We start from the raw sequence: 17,684 nt of genomic DNA on the forward strand, positions 1-17,684 counted from the left end.
CTACCCCCCCTCATTCACGTCACTCGGGTCATTCGGCGGGGGGTGAGCTCGACATGTCTGGACCTGCCTGCTCTTCTTCATTCAAGCCTCCCTGTTCTTCGTCATTTGTTTCCCCTGGAACAAGTTCTTCCACTTCTTGGTGTGAACTAGGCGAAACAAAATGAGGGTCTGCAACAATTTGTTCATTCATTTTTGGACGGGCACCTTCTTCATTTATGCCCATGGAACCATTATCAACAAAAGGAAAAGTGTGTTCATAGAAAATCACATCTCGAGACTCAAAAATTTTCCGACTCTTGATGTCATAAACGCGCCAACCTTTTTTGGAACTTGGATAACCGATAAAAACACATCTTTTTCCTCGTTCGTTAAACTTATCCTTAGGACGATCTTTGTTGTGAGCGTAACAAAGGCTTCCAAAAACACGCAAGTCATCTAATACGGGTTGTGTCCCATGTAACACTTCATACGGGGTTAATCCATTTAAGACTCGTGTAGGTGTTCTATTGATCGATATAAGGTGCAGGTTAAAATGCACTCGCCCCAAAACTCAATGGGTAGATTAGCTTGGAATCGAAGGGCCCTAGCTCTCTAAAAAAATATTTACGTGCTTTCGCTCTACTCTACCATTTTGTTGTGGGGTGTCAACATTGCTACTTTGGAAAATCATGCCATTATCACTATAATATTGTTTTAATGGTCCTAAAGAAATTCCGTGCCATTATCACTTTGTACTACTTTAACTTTTTTTCCAAACTGGGTTAATGTCATTTTGCAAAAATTTATCATTAAACGACAAACATCTCCCCTATCTCGCATCAATTGAACCCATACATGTCTACTTTTATCATCAACAATCGTCAAGAAATAATGTGACCCCGAAAAAATTGCCTTGTGATAAGGTCCCCATATGTCACAGTGAATAAGATTAAACAATTCATCACTGATTTTATTATTTGCTTTAAAAACGGATCTTGTTTGTTTCGCTCGACAACATGCATCACATATATCATTATTGTTCCAACTTAAATTAAAACCAATCAAATTACCACAATTTGGTAAAACACTGTGAGACGGATGGCCTAGTCTTTTGTGCCAAAGGCGCGCATCTCCCTTGTCATTTATTCGTGATACCCGCACTTGCTCCGTCTTCAAAAAAATAGACCCGTCACGGTGCTCACCCCGTCCAATCTTCATCCTCGTAGATCGGTCCTGTATGGTGCAATGATCAGGAAAAAATGTCACAACGCAATTATTTTCCTCAATCAATTGTTTTACGGAAATTAAATCACAAGTTAATTTTGGAACATATAGAACGTCTTTTAAAACAAAATTATCGCTTAGCACAAGTTCTCCATGCTCTCGTGCTATGATTTTCGAACCATCTGGCAGAGTCACGGTTGACGGGTTTTGTATGCTGATATTGGCAAGCAAGGATTTTCGCCCTGTCATATGGTGTGATGCACCACTGTCGATTAGCCAATTATTAATATCACAATCCATACCTGAATTGGCTTGATTTCCATCCGATTTTGCTCCCAATAAATTGCGTATCTGAATTACCTCTTCTACTGTCAAATTTCGTTCTCCTTCACTTGTCGTGCTAACATTGGCTGCCTGGTGGTTTCCGCCTTGTCCTCTGCCACCACGCCCTTGACCACGTCCGCCACGCCGTCCTCTGCCCCGACCTCTGCCTGGTCTGAGTTCAGGATACTTGTCCCAACAATTATCTTCTGTGTGGTATAGTTTATTGCAAGCAGTGCATCGTGGTATTCCTTCTCTTGTTTCTGAATTTTGTACAGTACTGTCACGTCCCCTGCTTGCTCCACTAATCAGCCTAGCCGCCATGGCTGCTTCACTGTTTTCCTCTTTTGGTTTAGTGACAGCTCGATGTCTCTCTTCTCTGAGAACAAGCGCATATGCCCTGTTCAATGTTGTTATCTCATCTTCCATCAAGAGATTGGTGCGGATATTGCCATACAAACTCGTATCTAGTCCCATGAGAAATTGGTGAACTTTTTCTTCTTCCTTTTCCTTGGCCAAATCCGCTGCCGCTCCACAAGTACACTGCGATACACGACTGTAGTTTGCTAACTCGTCCCATATCGTCTTCAAATTAGTATAATACTCAACCACCGATCGGTTCTTTGCCTTGCTTACGATTTAGTTCGTGCTTGAGTTGATGCACTCGTGGTGCGTTACCAACCGAGTACCGATCCTTCAACTCTTTCCAAATCTCTGTCACGGCTCCTGGAAAACTGATACTTGGGTGCAATTTGGGATCAATTGAGTTCCTAATCCAGGCCTTGACCATGGCGTTACATTGGCGCCATGCCACTGCCTCAAGACTCTCTTCTTCCCCGTCTTTGACATGCGGCTTCCTTACTTTGCCCTCAACAAAACTCAATTTATTTTTCGCGTCAAGAGCATTCCTTACCGCATCTGCCCACAAGTCATAGTTTTCTCCGTTGAAAACCGTTGGCGTTAATGACAAGGCCGTACTTTCGGAAGGGTGCAGATACAACGGTGATGACGGAGCAATCTGTTCTGCGAATTTGCTCCCACCACTCTTCTTTCCGTCGCCGTCTGGCCCAACCATGATTGAATTATTTTGATTTGAATTGTAGCGGAAGGTATGATCAGGATCAGATTTGCTCTGATGCCATGAAAAACCAGGAATATGTGAGAAGAGGAAAGGAAGGAAGTTGAACGTAATTGATATTGCATTAACAGAGTATTACAACCCTAAATATACTTGTGCTATATCCTAAAGAACAAGTTATGTATAATATATTGCCTAAGTTAGATTATATACAATAAGATCGTATCTCATAATATGGTAAATATCGTCTAATACAAATGTACCTTGGAGTCCTTATATAACAATTCTTTGTGATTGCTCAATAATTACAGTGGCTACATATCTCCGGAATATAGATATCATGGAAAATTCTCAACAAAATCAGACGTGTATGCTTTTGGCGCGCTAGTCTTGGAGATTATCGGTGGCAGAAGCATTGGCAGTCAATCTGGAGACTTGCCCGAAAACCTCATGGGCACTGTAAGTACATTATTATTATGTCTTTTATATCTCCATTTTGATCGATATAATTAACCTAATAAATCTCATATATGAGCGTAAAGCTGGCCAACAGGACGGGCCAGCCCGACCCGGCCCCAGCCCAACATCCTACATGGCCCGTGCGGCCCGCCCCTAACCAGCCCGGCCTGCTCGCCCCCCTTGGCTTGGCCCGGGTTCTTTTTTTCCAGCCCGGCCCGCCATGGCCCGTCTATTTCAGGAAGAGTAAAAACAAATTAATGTAAGTTCCGCCAACCCGGCCCGCCACTAACCCGCATGGGGCCAGGCCCGGGTCAAGCATGTCCCAGCCCGCCCTCCCCCTGGCCTGGCCCGGGTCTGATCAGAACAGTCCGCCTCCTGACCAGCCCGGCCCGGACCTAGCCGGCCCGAGTACAGGTCTTTGTAAACTAACGAACTGCTTCTATTAATACGGAGTAATTACTAATTAATAATCGCAACATCTTCGTAGGCTTGGAGATGTTGGACAGATGGAAAGCCGTTGGAACTTATGGATCCGATGTTGAAAGACTCATGTTCGAGCGATGAAGTATTAAAATGCATCCATTTAGGTCTCCTTTGTTTAGACGACAACGTCGACAAGAGGCCAGATATGTCGACAGTAGTTCATAAACTCAACTCTACCCCGGAGGCTGCTACATTAGCTATGCCTCAACCGGGATTTTTCTATAATTGCGGCTCTAATCAAACGAACACATCGTTGCCAACACAAAGCGTCACTTCTAGCACATGTGATGTTAGCTCCAACAATTGGCCTGCTGGTAAGTTCAAAGATTGCCGTTAATTCTTGGACGACAGATGAAAATTGAACTCGTGAATATTATCTATTTGTAAAATGTCATTATGTATTTCGCATTTTCGCTTGTAAAACTCTTATGCAATTTATTATTATTTCTTCCATCCGATTCATTCAACCAACTGTCCTCTCGAGTACAAATTCAAAAAGAAAAATGAGAAAACATTATCAAGTGGTACCGAGTTCAGTACAAGCCGTAGAACCATTCTTGTATTAAATTAGTTTATTTAAAATAATTTTGGGTTATTTTGGATAGGGTCAAATTGAGTCAGGTCATATTAATTGGGTCAACTCAAGTTACGGGTAAATCCCGGGTCCTCAATATAAGTGCCGAGTTGGATCAGTTTTGCCAAATCTAATGAGCGAGTAGTGCTCTTGCTAGCCCTCTACCTCCCGTCCTCAACCACTGTATATATGTATCGAAATTAAATTATTTATCTGTACGTCACTTAGTAAAGGGCAGCCTTACCGTGAAACAAATTCATTTATTGGAGCCTTGGAGGTAGTTGTTCCGATATGTTTGACGGATTACGCAAGTCAAGTACCTTTACGCTCAACAACAGAGCCAAATTATGGATTTTATTTATTTTGATCATAGAATTTTTAATAACTCGATCGTCTTTCTATAAGACTAGCCTAATAAAAAGTAGGGAAACGATAAATACAATCCAATAGAATGTATTTATATATATAATATCCTTTCAAATTTGGTACTGAGTATTAATTTGGAAATTAGAGAATAAATTACACATGAATCAATGTAATTAATACATGTATTAAATATTTATTTCTTTTTTAATTCTATAAATACAACCGTTGTATTTATCATTACTCTAAAAAGTAACCCTCGTCGGTCCTCAAAAGCTGCATAATTAGTTTTGGGCGCGGTAATCGATAATCGCTAATCCGTTCTAACAATAACGATTCTATTCTAAACCACCAAAATCTACTAACTAATTACAAAATTTAAATAAATTACACTAGTTTAGATTACTTGCGTCGTCAATTCCATAAATTTGGTGGCGGAATTGAAGCGGTGGTGACGAAAATGTCGTACTTGAAAAAAAGATGTTAGTTTAATATATGGGGGTTTGGAGTGAGGGGTAGATTAGGAAAGTCGTTACAAATTGTCGACAATATTTAGTAATTTGTCGACGACTTTTAGCAGGTTGGTTATGAGAGAAAATAAAAGTAGGAGAGCGCATATAATGAGGTCAAAAGTCACAAGAACCATGCGGTGCCCAGCAAACTCGCTTCCATGTATGAGGTAACAAACCTGATATGACAACTTTAATAACATAAGAAAATTATATTTAACAACTATTAAAACTTTCTTTACTTAAAATTAAGCGAAACTAAATTGAACAAAAATATTTTCATGAATCTATTTTGTTCTTGATAATAGGTAGTTTTAGTTTAGGTTAGCAACAAGTTTTTTATAATAACTTTGAGCCCACAAGCTAAGGCCACAAGGCCACTTGCTGGCCAGCCCATTTTGATAGGTGGGCATGAACAATCAAACTACTATGTCTACTAGAATGGTCATGACTCATGGGTAATATACTTGGGCCCACCACACAAGAGTTTTTCAAATATAAATTCGGTTGTATTCGGCCCAAGCTTGTTAATAATAAACTAGTTTTAAACCCGTGAAATTCACGGTCTGCAATATTAAATTGTAATACCCGATATGATATGATGGATGATAAGTTGAATTAAACTTAATCTCATATGTCCTTTTGATAAATATGTATAATACTTGTCTTCCCATTTGACTCTTTGTGAGAGAGATCCGACTCATCCCCCTAAAACTAAAAGAATAAGAAACATCAATTTTTTCCCGCTCAAATGTTCATACCTATAAGTGGGCCTTTTTTTACATATTACTATGCTGGGCTTAGTGTACGCTGTCAAATAATCTATAACATATACAAGTCCACTAAAATCTATAACATTAGTACGCTATCAAATAATCCTAAATTGAGTAATATATCATAGACGAATGTATATGCAGCAAATAAGTACAACAATATCAATTAAAATATGCACTACAAATATCAAAATTTTACATATCTTTGTAATAAAAATATACAGCAAAATTATTCCTAATTATACAGCAAAATAATTCCTAATTATACTACTCAATAAAATTTTACATATCTTTGTAAAAATACATTCCTAATTATACTACTCAGTAAAATCTTTCAATATACCTCTAACAACCTCTCCATAGTTAAGATCTTTTGATGAATCAGAGATGGTACCATAAACATGTCGTACAAAATATATTGAGATGGTAGCATATACTTATTTATGAATATTTTTTGCTGAAATTTTATTCTCTCCCAAGTAGTTTTAATTGTTTATGAATCGTCCGTTTAGATGTGTCGTATTATTTTTATATTTTTTTCTGTTTATAAAGTTAATATGTGATTTACTTACATTTTGTTTTTAACTCAATAATCATATCCCCCTATTAGTAGTGACCCTATATTAGAGTATGTTTTTGAATAATAATCGGTTTTCATTATATGTAATAACTAGGTTTGGTGCCCGGCTTCGCCCGGGCTACCTGTCTAACTCACACATTTACTATTTATAATATATTTTTTTTCTACGGCATATCTTGTAATTATGATGAAATGTAAAATTTATTTTCAAATTATGAGACACGTTCACTACCCCGCTATTAATATTATTACTTTCACGACATTCTTTCTTAATATCATTACATTCACTACTCCCGTGGTTACTATTATTTCTTTTACTAATTCCTCTATTTTTTTCTATTAAATTCATTATTCCCGTTAATTTTATCCGGCCTATATTTAAGTAAATAAAATATTTTCTTGAGTCGTTTGGTTATTTAATTGTTCATACTTTTTCTCATTGTTACCACTGTAACTTTCATTACATTCGTAGTTATTTTCACTACTTCCACTATCATTATTATAACTATCACTACTCCCACATTAATACCGTTAACATTATTGATCTTGTTGCTGCTACTATTACTTTTACTACATTTAATTTAATGTATAATTATATGATGATACTAATTAATTCCATAAATGGGGCATGTTAGTTTTAAGGAAAATCACTATATTCTTGTGTTTTCTAAATTTAATTACTTTAATTTAATGTAATTTCCATAAATATTCTTCATCAAGGCATCTTTATATTATACTTTTAACTAAAACTATATAATATTTACATTGAGGTCCCTTTATCGGGTCTATCACACGGTGCTATCGATTTAAAACTATATAGTATAATTAATTTGTATAGATTTCTTTAATTACATTGAAGTCCCTTGGTTTCTGGAATTAATATATAGTATTGATTGATAAAAAAAGCTTACACAAATAATTTAATCTAAAAGTCATTTAAATAGTACACTTTTTTTTAAATAGTACACTTTTTTTAAATATATCACTAACATTATAAAGTACATTAGAACTTATAATAAGTACAGCTCATTTATACAAATATCTTTAATGACCACTATATAAGCAAAACTCACAAATATCGTTCTTTAGCTCTCAAATACCGTGCTTTAGCACGGGATCTCAACTAGTCTCTTATTATAGACGATATCCCCTTCTATAATGAGAATTTATGATTTTGCATTTTGATCACCTCTAAGGCCCTGTTCTTTCTGGCTTATTTTCAGCCCATTTCGATTCAAACTCATTTCTATTCATTCGATTCGCTCGATTCGATTCACTCCATTCGATTGAGTCGATTCGATTCACTCCATTCGATTCTGATTATTTCAGTTCGATTCGATTATTTCAGTTCCATTAAATTCAACTCATTTCAGCTTTACTAATTTAAATAATAGTTATTATTAATTTTGTTAACAATTATACTATTTTTTTAATATTAATATTATTTATTATTATTATTATAATTAATAATATTGTCAATAATTTATTTATTTATTATTATTACTATTATTATTATTATGATGATGATGATGATGATGAATATTATTATTAAAATGAATAATAATGTTGTTGTTGTTGTTGTTGTTGTTGTTGTTGTTGTTGTTGTTGTTGTTGTTGATGATGATGATGATATTATTATTATTATTATTATTATTATTATTATTATTATTATTATTATTATTATTATTATTATTGTCGTTGTTATTATAATTATTATTGGTATTATTATTAAAATTCATAACATTTATTGGTATTATTATTAAAATTCATAACATTTATTATTAATATTATTAATGAGGCACACCGAACCGACTTGACTCACTTGCCAATACGGGGTCTTACAAGTCAACACGCTTGCCAACATGGTTACAAATTCGCTTGGTACCCTACGAATCACAAATCGTTAAAAGCGAATTCTATCAAGTTGATTACTGAAAATACATGTAACACATTTTCTATAAGCGAATTGTGAATCGGTAAGGCGTATTCATAGCGAATATGGTAACCGTGCTTGCCAAACCATCATTTGAGGTATACATAAAACCTATAAATATCTCACTATTCACCAATCAATGGTAAAAACTTCTCACCAACAACTTCCTCTCTCTAGAAGTAAAACTACTCGAGCTACTATAAGAGGGCACAGAGACCTTAGCTTCAAGCAAGGTCCCGACTATCCACCATTACCGTAAGGCATCAGAGAAGGACCTTTTGCATACCCTCTGAGACCTTTGTTACGCGTGAAAGATCCATCCGAAGAGAGCAAGCATAGGCTCGAGATGCCATATGAGAGTAGGGCGTTGACTCGACCTGAATTCGAGCAACGCTTACTTGAGTGTTTTTATTCTAAACAATTATTTTACTAATATCATTATTAATATGACCTTATTATTTATTATTGTTACTAAAAATATTATTAGTAGAAAAATACTATTTTTTCATTATTATAATTTATGATTATTCATATATAATATTATAATTTTTTTCTTATAAATATTAATTTTAGTATTACTATTATACTATGAATATTAATATATTATAGTTGATAATAACAATAATATTGAATACTATTATTATTATTATTAATAAGATTATTTCGATTCAATTACTCAATTCACTTCAATTGATTCGATTCGCTCCATTCGATTCGATTCGATTCGATTCCATTCATTCGATTCGATTCGATTCGACTCCATTCATTTCATTCGATTGGCCAAATGACTCCATTCCCATTCGATTGATTCGGCTTTTTAAAGCGTAAAGAACAGGGCCTAAGGCCTTGTTCTTTATTTCTGTCTTAATTTCAGTTCAATTCAATTTCATTTAGTTCGGTTCAGTTGAACTCATCTCTTAACAAATTAACTTTTACGTAGTTTTGTTCAGATAAGTTCAGCTACATTAAGTTAAGTTCAATTCCATTAAATTAAATTCAGTTCATTTTAGCTTTTTTCAGCCGAAAAAAGCGGGGCATAACTCATTCATTCACATCATATTTAGCTCATCATCAATTTTACCAACACAAATTTCCATTTATTGTTAATGTAGATAAAGTCTCACCCACACATAAATGAGATAAAAGAATAACAAAAGTTTGTGTCATCTAAATAAATTAATCTTATACTCTTTCCATACCACACGAAAGGTAGCACTTACAATAAGCGCGTGTACCGCACCAAAGTAACGTTTCTTATTTGGCCCGCAACATTATCAAGTTATCCTTATACCCATTTAATATTTACATAAAATGTCATCACATATAACCCACCTACCAACCCGCAATTATATACCCACCTTTTTTTTTCCTTTTTACCCTTACTTTCTTCACACTTTCTTAAATACTCTATTTTTTCCTACGCTAGTATACCTTTAGTGTAGTATGGAAGGAGTATTCTTTTATGTTTTTAAAACGAATATCTCCGTCTTAAAGGAGATTAATTGTTTTATCAAGTCTTTTAGAAAACAGTGATCACATCATATCATGATACCATAAATTTTTCTTATGGGTGATGCTCATTCATGGACACGATTTACTCAATTATGGACACAAATGACCATTATACCCTTGTTATTTGACCTCATTTACTATCTTGTTCTAATTCCAATAAACCTGAAAAAATCACTAACTCCAAAAACCACCAAACAACCACCCCGTACAACCCACCGCACCCGGCAACGTCCACCATAGCAATAGCCCATAGGCCACACTCGGAATCGTCACACCACCCTTGACCCCATCACGAGCCCAAGCTTCAGACCCATCACCTCTTTGCGTCCTATCCCGTCACCCCGCCTCACACCAGCATTATGGCCTCCTAAACGCCGGCAACCAAAGTCCGAATTCCGGCCCTTCCCCTTCCACCCGAGCCACCCTTCATGTGTTCCTAATTTCCATTAACACAAATTTGGTAAACCCTAATTAACTAAATCTCCTAATTGAATCAATTGATAGTTAGTATCTATAATTAATTAAATCCAGATCAGTAATCAACATGATAGTTAGTACCATTATTGAATCATTTGAATCAATTTGATGAGTTTTTTTCTTGAAAACAAATTTGGTGAGTGTTGGGAGGGAGAGAGATACAGAGAACTTGGTCAAGGGTAATGTTTGGAAAAATAATGGTAAAAAGTCTATGAAAGAGTAAAAGTTGTCCATGAATGAACAACTACGTTTCTTATTCATAAAAGAGAATTCTAATGCTTATAAATATTGATCTATGAGAAAAGATAGATAACATAGGGAATAAATGTTGATTCCATCTATTAAAAAGATAATATTTGAACCGTTTTAAATGGAAATAGGATATCTTTATCTTTATAAAGACATTATTGCAATAATTTTAGAAACTTTCTATATTTTATTCGTAGCCAACTTGAAGAAGAAAACAAACGCCAAAGAAATAAAACGTTAATCATTCTCTCTTTCTACGCCCTGTGATGTGTCATATCTCGTATGAGGCTATCTTCCTCATTGAAATTAGATGATTGATCGGTAACTAATGCTTATTGAGAATGCATAAATGAATCATTCAAGTTTGTTGTTATAATTTTGGCTATATCGTCCACCTTCATCATTCTGACACCCATTAGAGAACCGATAAGCATGGGCGGCTGAGAACCATCGTGTTGTTTTCTTGTGGTCGGTACGGTGTGTTAGAATGGGTCTAGCTAGCTAAAGGGCGTGAGTTGTTGAACGGTGTGAGAAAGTTGCGGCTGACAATGGCCGACGTGAGATGAGTCGTTGAAAGTGTACTGTATGCAGACAGTGTCCGTCGTTCAGGTTGTCGGAGCCCGCAAGCAGGACGCTTTAGTGAGGATTTGGGTACGACTTATGTGGTTGATGGCGGAACACGGATGGTGTTAGGGTAGTGGCTGGTAGTTGTTCGGTCGGCGCCTAGAGACTTGTGTCTTAGGACGGTGGGATGGGTGATGACTGATGGTGATGGCAGATTGGAAGGGTAGGGTGATAAACTTTACCGAATTTCAATACATACATATGCATACATAAGTGTATATTATGAATAATATATACAGGATATCTTATTGAAGGAGAATTTGACATGTCATCAACTCCTTATTGTTAGAATGCCATATAAGCAGTTATTTAGAAGATTAATATATAGATAGATAGATAGATAATAATCACCTTTACGACTCTACAAGTAATGACTACAAGTAGAGGTGGCAATCGGGTCACTCTGGTCAGTTATGGGTCGGGTCAAGGCGGGTCGGATCATTTCGGGTTCGGGTTATGTCGGGTCAGTGACGGGATCGGGTCGGTTCGGTTCATGTCGGGTCATCTTCGGGTCGAGTCATCAATGGGTCGCAAGTCGGGTCGGGTCAGTGTCGGGTCAGGTTATCCGCATATATTTTATCTTATATACTTAGTTTTAGATGGTTATTTTATGTTTAAATAATGGGTAGGTGTATTAATTGTAGTTTTATGTGAAAATAATTAAGATGAATGTTAATTTGATGTTATTTAAACCATTATTAAGCTAGTTCAGTATCCGGTCATCTATCGGGTTGAGAAAATATCGGGTCACGGGTCGGGTCAGGTCGGGTCGGGTTTGGGTTGGAAAAAATAAGGCTGCTATCGATTATCGGGTCGGGTCAGTTCGGTTTCGGGTTGCATCGGGTCGGGTTTCGATCGGGTCGGGTTTCTCGGGTCGGGTCAGCTTTTGCCAGCTCTAACTACAAGTCTACAACCCACATACTATTCAAATATATACGCACTTTGTCCGAAACATTCTTACCCTTGATTGATTTATTTGCTAGTTGCAATATGTAATTATGTATGGCCGGCACCGTGACTGTGCTCCCGCACCTCAGTAATTAAACAAGACTCGTAAACTAATTAGAAAAATAATTACACAGCGGATTAATATACTATACAACTATCAATATATTCCTCGTAAACTAATTACTCCGTAATTTAATTTAATTTAATTTAATTTTTTTTTTTTTTTTTTTTTTTTTTTGCTATTCCGTATTTGAAATCTTCCCTCCACTCCCGCAACCGGCATACCATTCAAATATATAAGCACTCCCTGAACATTTGTATTTTTGATTATTAGCTAGTTGCATTATGTAATTACGTATGGCCGGCATCGTGAATGTGCACCCGCACTTCAGAAATTAAACAAGACTTGTAAACTAATTAAAAAATTACACAACGGAATAATATGCATACAACTTATAAATGCCCCTTAATCGTTTCTATATGATAGAAAAAATTATATACAAAAAGCAACAAAATGTCGAAATTAACGGCTTTGAAATTGATATTGGCGACGATCGTGTTACTATGGTTTGGGTCACCAACATTTGCACAACAATTAAGTATAAGGAATATAATATTACTATTATAATATAATTCACAATATGGCAATATTGTGATTGCCTAAGATTATATTAGTCCTAGTTTTCTATATTGTGTTAAATATATCTTTATGATATATTCTAGTTAGATTGAGTTTCCAATTATTGTCGTCTTGTAATTGCTATATAAGCTTCTCTTTGTTATCAATAATATTTATGTAATCAATTCAATACAATTATATTTCTCTACATGGTATCAGAAGGGTAAGATCCAAGGACCTTCACATACACAAACCCTACCACAAAAACAACCACCACCAACGTTTTTCCGCTGTCGGCCGGAGGTGGTTGCCATCTCTTCCATCTCCGGCGGGCTTACTGATTAGCCTACAGCCCTACACCGATCTCGTTTCGTGCATTCTATAATCTTAATCTTCATCTTCATAAACCAATTCTACTCTCCCTCAACTTCTGCCCATCTACAAAACTTTTGGGTTGACAGATACGTAAACCTCAACCAATTCCAATATACTTCTCTTTTCTCATATAGTTTGTCCAAGTCTATTCCTTCTCTTTGCTGGCATCTACAAAGTCTCTATCTTTCTTCTATTCTATTGATGTTAACACGATGCCAAACGTCTTTGGCCATGTCCCCTTTTAGTAATTCCCGTAACCCTATATTCCCGTAATCCAAATTTCATAAACCAGTTGCTCACAAAAAGTGTCAATCTCCCTACGTGCTTCAACTTTATTCCTTGCCTTTACTCTTTATCATTAGTTTCTTTCACTAAAACCAATGACCTCTTCCCTGATCATCCTTCATATGGACCATAAAATTTCTCTACAACGGATTCTCTTCTTTCCTAAAACATTCTTCAACAAATCAGGTAACCAGTCTATTACGGAGTATAATGCATCATCGGACCATAAAATTCGAGCACCACGTCTGCTCACTTTGCCTCACAATTCCGAGCCGCCATCTCTTCCATTCATTCCGGTCGAATATTTCGACACCAAATTTTCGGACAATATTGTTCAACCGATTTTTCAGCCTATCTTCCCATCTTTTAATCATATCTCACAATTAAAAGTCTTTCATCACTTCTCATCCTTCTCTTATTGAAAGCAAGCTCCCTCAAACTTTACTCCTCTTCTAAATTGGGTTGCCCGCTACGTAAACCTGAATCCCTTACTTCTTTCTTGATTAAAGTTTTCTCCTTCTCCATAATCTCAAGCTTGTCAACTGGTATCATTATGACTCTTTTGGCAGTTCATCAAAGCTATTCTGAACGTTCATGCCTAGTTGCCTTTAATGTCGTCCTTTACTCTCTCAACTTTAAAGGCACCCCCTTATAAGCTTTTATCTCTCCTTTCCAATACTAACGTGATGCAAATTGCCATAGTCCATGCGGCATGTCTTCGTCTTCCTCCCTCTAGAGTCTAGTCTATTGCTCTTCTTACGGTTGTTTTTCCTTTGTGTCCCCACACAAATTGCAAAGACTTGGCTTCTTTAGCCTAATGTCCTATCAAAATACTCACTCGTTCGTTGTATGGTTTCTCTCCTCCAAAAATTTAACTCTTTCAATCCCTCAACTACCTCTAATTTTCATCTCTCGAATAAATTCTTTGACAAATTTACTCTCGTCTTCAAAAAAAAAAAAAAAAAAAAATTGGCCACTGTTTTCTCTTGGCCATCGTCAATCTCTATCACATCATGGCCTTTACAAAATTCTCTCACAAAAATAAAACAAGTCATCTTTCTTAGCCTTTTTCCAAATTTCGTCCCAAAACAAAGTCATCTTATAAAAATATTTCTCCTCTTCTATAAAAGTCATGATCTAACGCTCAAATTTGGATCCCTATAACACCGTACTACAAATTTTACGGTGCACTTATCGCACATCTATGGCGATTCTCACGCTCCTCGAATTTCTATGTCTCTCTTTTCCTCCCTTATTCACTATGGCAGAATTAAGGCTCCTACGACCTACCACTCGTCTATGTCTTGCTACTTCTTCTGGCTCAAGATTGCAGTCCCGTCTTCTTCTTCTCAAGATTGTCCTTCCCCTTCGGTCGTCCATCTTGCGGGGGCGTATAAGGAATATAATATTACTATTATAATATAATTCACAATATGGCAATATTGTGATTGCCTAAGATTATATTAGTCCTAGTTTTCTATATTGTGTTAAATATATCTTTATGATATATTCTAGTTAGATTGAGTTTCCAATTATTGTCGTCTTGTAATTGCTATATAAGCTTCTCTTTGTTATCAATAATATTTATGTAATCAATTCAATACAATTATATTTCTCTACATTAAGTGCCAGTACTTCTACACCATGCGTTACAAAAGTAGTAGAAGGCATATGCAGCATTGCATTATTGGCCGACTCCGATAAGTGTTGCAACACCGTTTTAAACGAAACTAAGGCCGATCTCGACTGTATGTGCACCGCTTTTGACTCGGATTCAGATTTCCTCTATTCTTTTACGATATCCTGCATTAGCTCCACATACGACCGAGTTATCAAAATTTGCCAGGGTATAATAATAATCTTCTCTTTTAATTACGAATTCATTTTACGTAACGTAAATTTGTTTGTTTTTTTTTTTTTTTTTTTAATGGAAGACTATTACGGAGTATTATTATTTTCGTTTTGTGCTTTACAGATTATTTAATTGCTCAGAAAACAACACCAAGTTCCGATACACCTTCTTCCCCAAGTTCCAGTTTACTTACACCCCCAAGTTCCGATATATTTTCACCCCCAGGTAATATGTAGACTTGACTCGAGTAACGATATCTGTCTTAAGAAGAAACTAAGAAAGCGGGTCAAATATGTTCTCACCTATATAGGACAAATCTTTATTAGTCATTAGACATCCTTCTTTTTGTCTCATATATTATATATTCATATTGTCCCGTTTTAAGTTTAAGACATATACTATCGCCTTAACAAGAATTTGTTTTTGATTATGAATGAACCGTTTGCCATAACACGTTAAAAAAAAGTCAGCATGACGATTTTGCTTATTACAATAGGAAATTATTTGGCTCTTAAGTCAAATGATTGAGACATACACCGTAGAGTCGTAGACATAGTGGAAGTCGTAGATTCCATTTATCCTTTAATTTCTTTATTATTTATTTGTTTGGATCATGATTCGGTGATTTTTTTCTAATTTCGCATGGATCATTTGTTTACCTATTTTATTTTTAGGTATTTTGTTCATTTTTTTTACTCTAACTTAGGGAATGTTTTTGTAGGGTAATTTGATAGTTCAGATAACTCTTTGTCCACTTGTCACTCGATAACAATATCGTAAAAAAATGATTAGGACGAGGACGAAGAGAGTATATACCGAGATTAAGTTTTGCAATAAAATTTCGCAAAATCAAATGCAAAGAACTTGACACCCTTATTATGAAAAGTGGTAGTTCACCGAAGTTATTTAAGTGGGATTTTGATATGATTTTACCATAATATTTGGATAGAATAATTCTTATATAAAATCGTTTAAAAGTATCCGTTGTTCAAATTGATTAGGGAATTTAAAGATATAGTTAAAGCCTATGCTGCTCGGATTAGGTTAAAAGTATCCGTTATGGATGCATGACGACTCACGCGTAAGTAGAGGTGGCAATCGGGTCACTCGGGTCGGTTACGGGTCGGGTCAAAGCGGGTCGGGTCATATCGGGTTCGGGTTGTGACGGGTTAGCGGCGGGTCGGGTCGATTACGGTTCATGTTGGGTCATCTTCGGGTGGGGTCATCAGCGGGTCGCAAGTCGGGTCGGATCAATATCGGGTCAGATTATAAACATATGTTTTCTCTTATGTATTTAGTTTTAGATGGGTAAATTTCTGAAACAACGTGTAGGTGCATTAATTGTAATTTAAGTGAAAATAATTAAGATTAATGTCAATTTGGTCTTATTTACACCATTATTAAGCTAATTCACTATCGGGTTGAGTCAATATCGGATCACGGGTCGGTTCAGGTCGGGTTCGGGTTGGAAAAAATAAGGTTGTTATCGTTATCGGGTCGGGTTGGGTCGGGTCGGTTCGGTTTCGGGTCACCCAATTTTCGGGTTGTATCGGGTCGGGTTTCGGGCGGGTCGAGTCGGGTCAGTTTTTGCCAGCTCTACGCGTAAGGCGTATCCAAGGGTCGGATTCAAATATTTTATTTAAAAAATTCATGTTTTTGATTTAAAACGAGATGTCCAAATGTCCTACCCATCTCCAAGTGTCGAGAGTGCGACACAGATACTCGAGGTAATATTGAAGAGTCTGAACAATGTAGGTTAGACTTTAGAGCCACTTAGAGGCCGGGCTTGTACTTTTGTTGATGATTGATTATCTTAATTGACATAGTTTTTTTGTTAATACTCACAGCCAGTTCAACTAAATCAGCTGGTTCACCTCCAGTAGACACTTCACCAACATCATCAGGTAAGAACTAAGGCATCTATTTCTAGAGCGCCGAGTAATTTTTGGATGGGCTGTTTTCAAGTTATTTGTGGATTAATGTTAGTTTCTGATACTAGAAATTCAGCTCGGGTTTAATAAGTTCGGGTCAACTTGAGTCCTCAATAATTCGGGTGCAGGTCGAGTTTTGGGTCGGGTTTATTTTGTCAGGTCTATGATAAAGTAGCTTTGAAACTGTAACACAGGATGATTTACGAAAAGCACTAGTCTTACCGTAGAATTTGTGCTAATTTTGAACATGTGATCTATTGTCCACGAAGCTCAGTTCCAGTTACGAGGATAAGACGTTTGTTTACATGATGTGCAGGGACAGGAAACCAATCGAATATAACTGCCATTGTTGTTGTATCAGTAGTCATCACCGTAGTGGTGATAATTATCATTATTGGCATATCTATCTTTTGCATTTGCAGAGGGCGAGAAAAGACGAGACCAAATACTTCCCTTCATCATCCTTATAATCCTTATACCTATAATGGTAATCCTTATACTTTTAACTCAATATCATCGCTTAAGTAATCTCGAAA

At 36.2% G+C, this 17,684-nt stretch overlaps 1 protein-coding gene across 1 annotated transcript; it reads right to left on the reverse strand.

The window, feature by feature from the left end:
- Nucleotides 1-28: 28 nt before the first annotated feature.
- On the reverse strand, nt 29-2,599 carry LOC141606139 (uncharacterized). The gene is made up of 3 exons (XM_074425514.1): nt 2,207-2,599; nt 1,182-2,067; nt 29-462 (listed from the first exon to the last, which is right to left on the reverse strand). Exons 1-3 carry the CDS (start codon nt 2,597-2,599, stop codon nt 29-31), a joined length of 1,713 nt encoding a protein of 570 aa, XP_074281615.1.
- Nucleotides 2,600-17,684: the final 15,085 nt, after the last annotated feature.

This window comes from Silene latifolia, chromosome 1 (assembly GCF_048544455.1).
Source record: "Silene latifolia isolate original U9 population chromosome 1, ASM4854445v1, whole genome shotgun sequence".
NCBI classification, from domain to species: Eukaryota; Viridiplantae; Streptophyta; class Magnoliopsida; order Caryophyllales; family Caryophyllaceae; genus Silene; species Silene latifolia.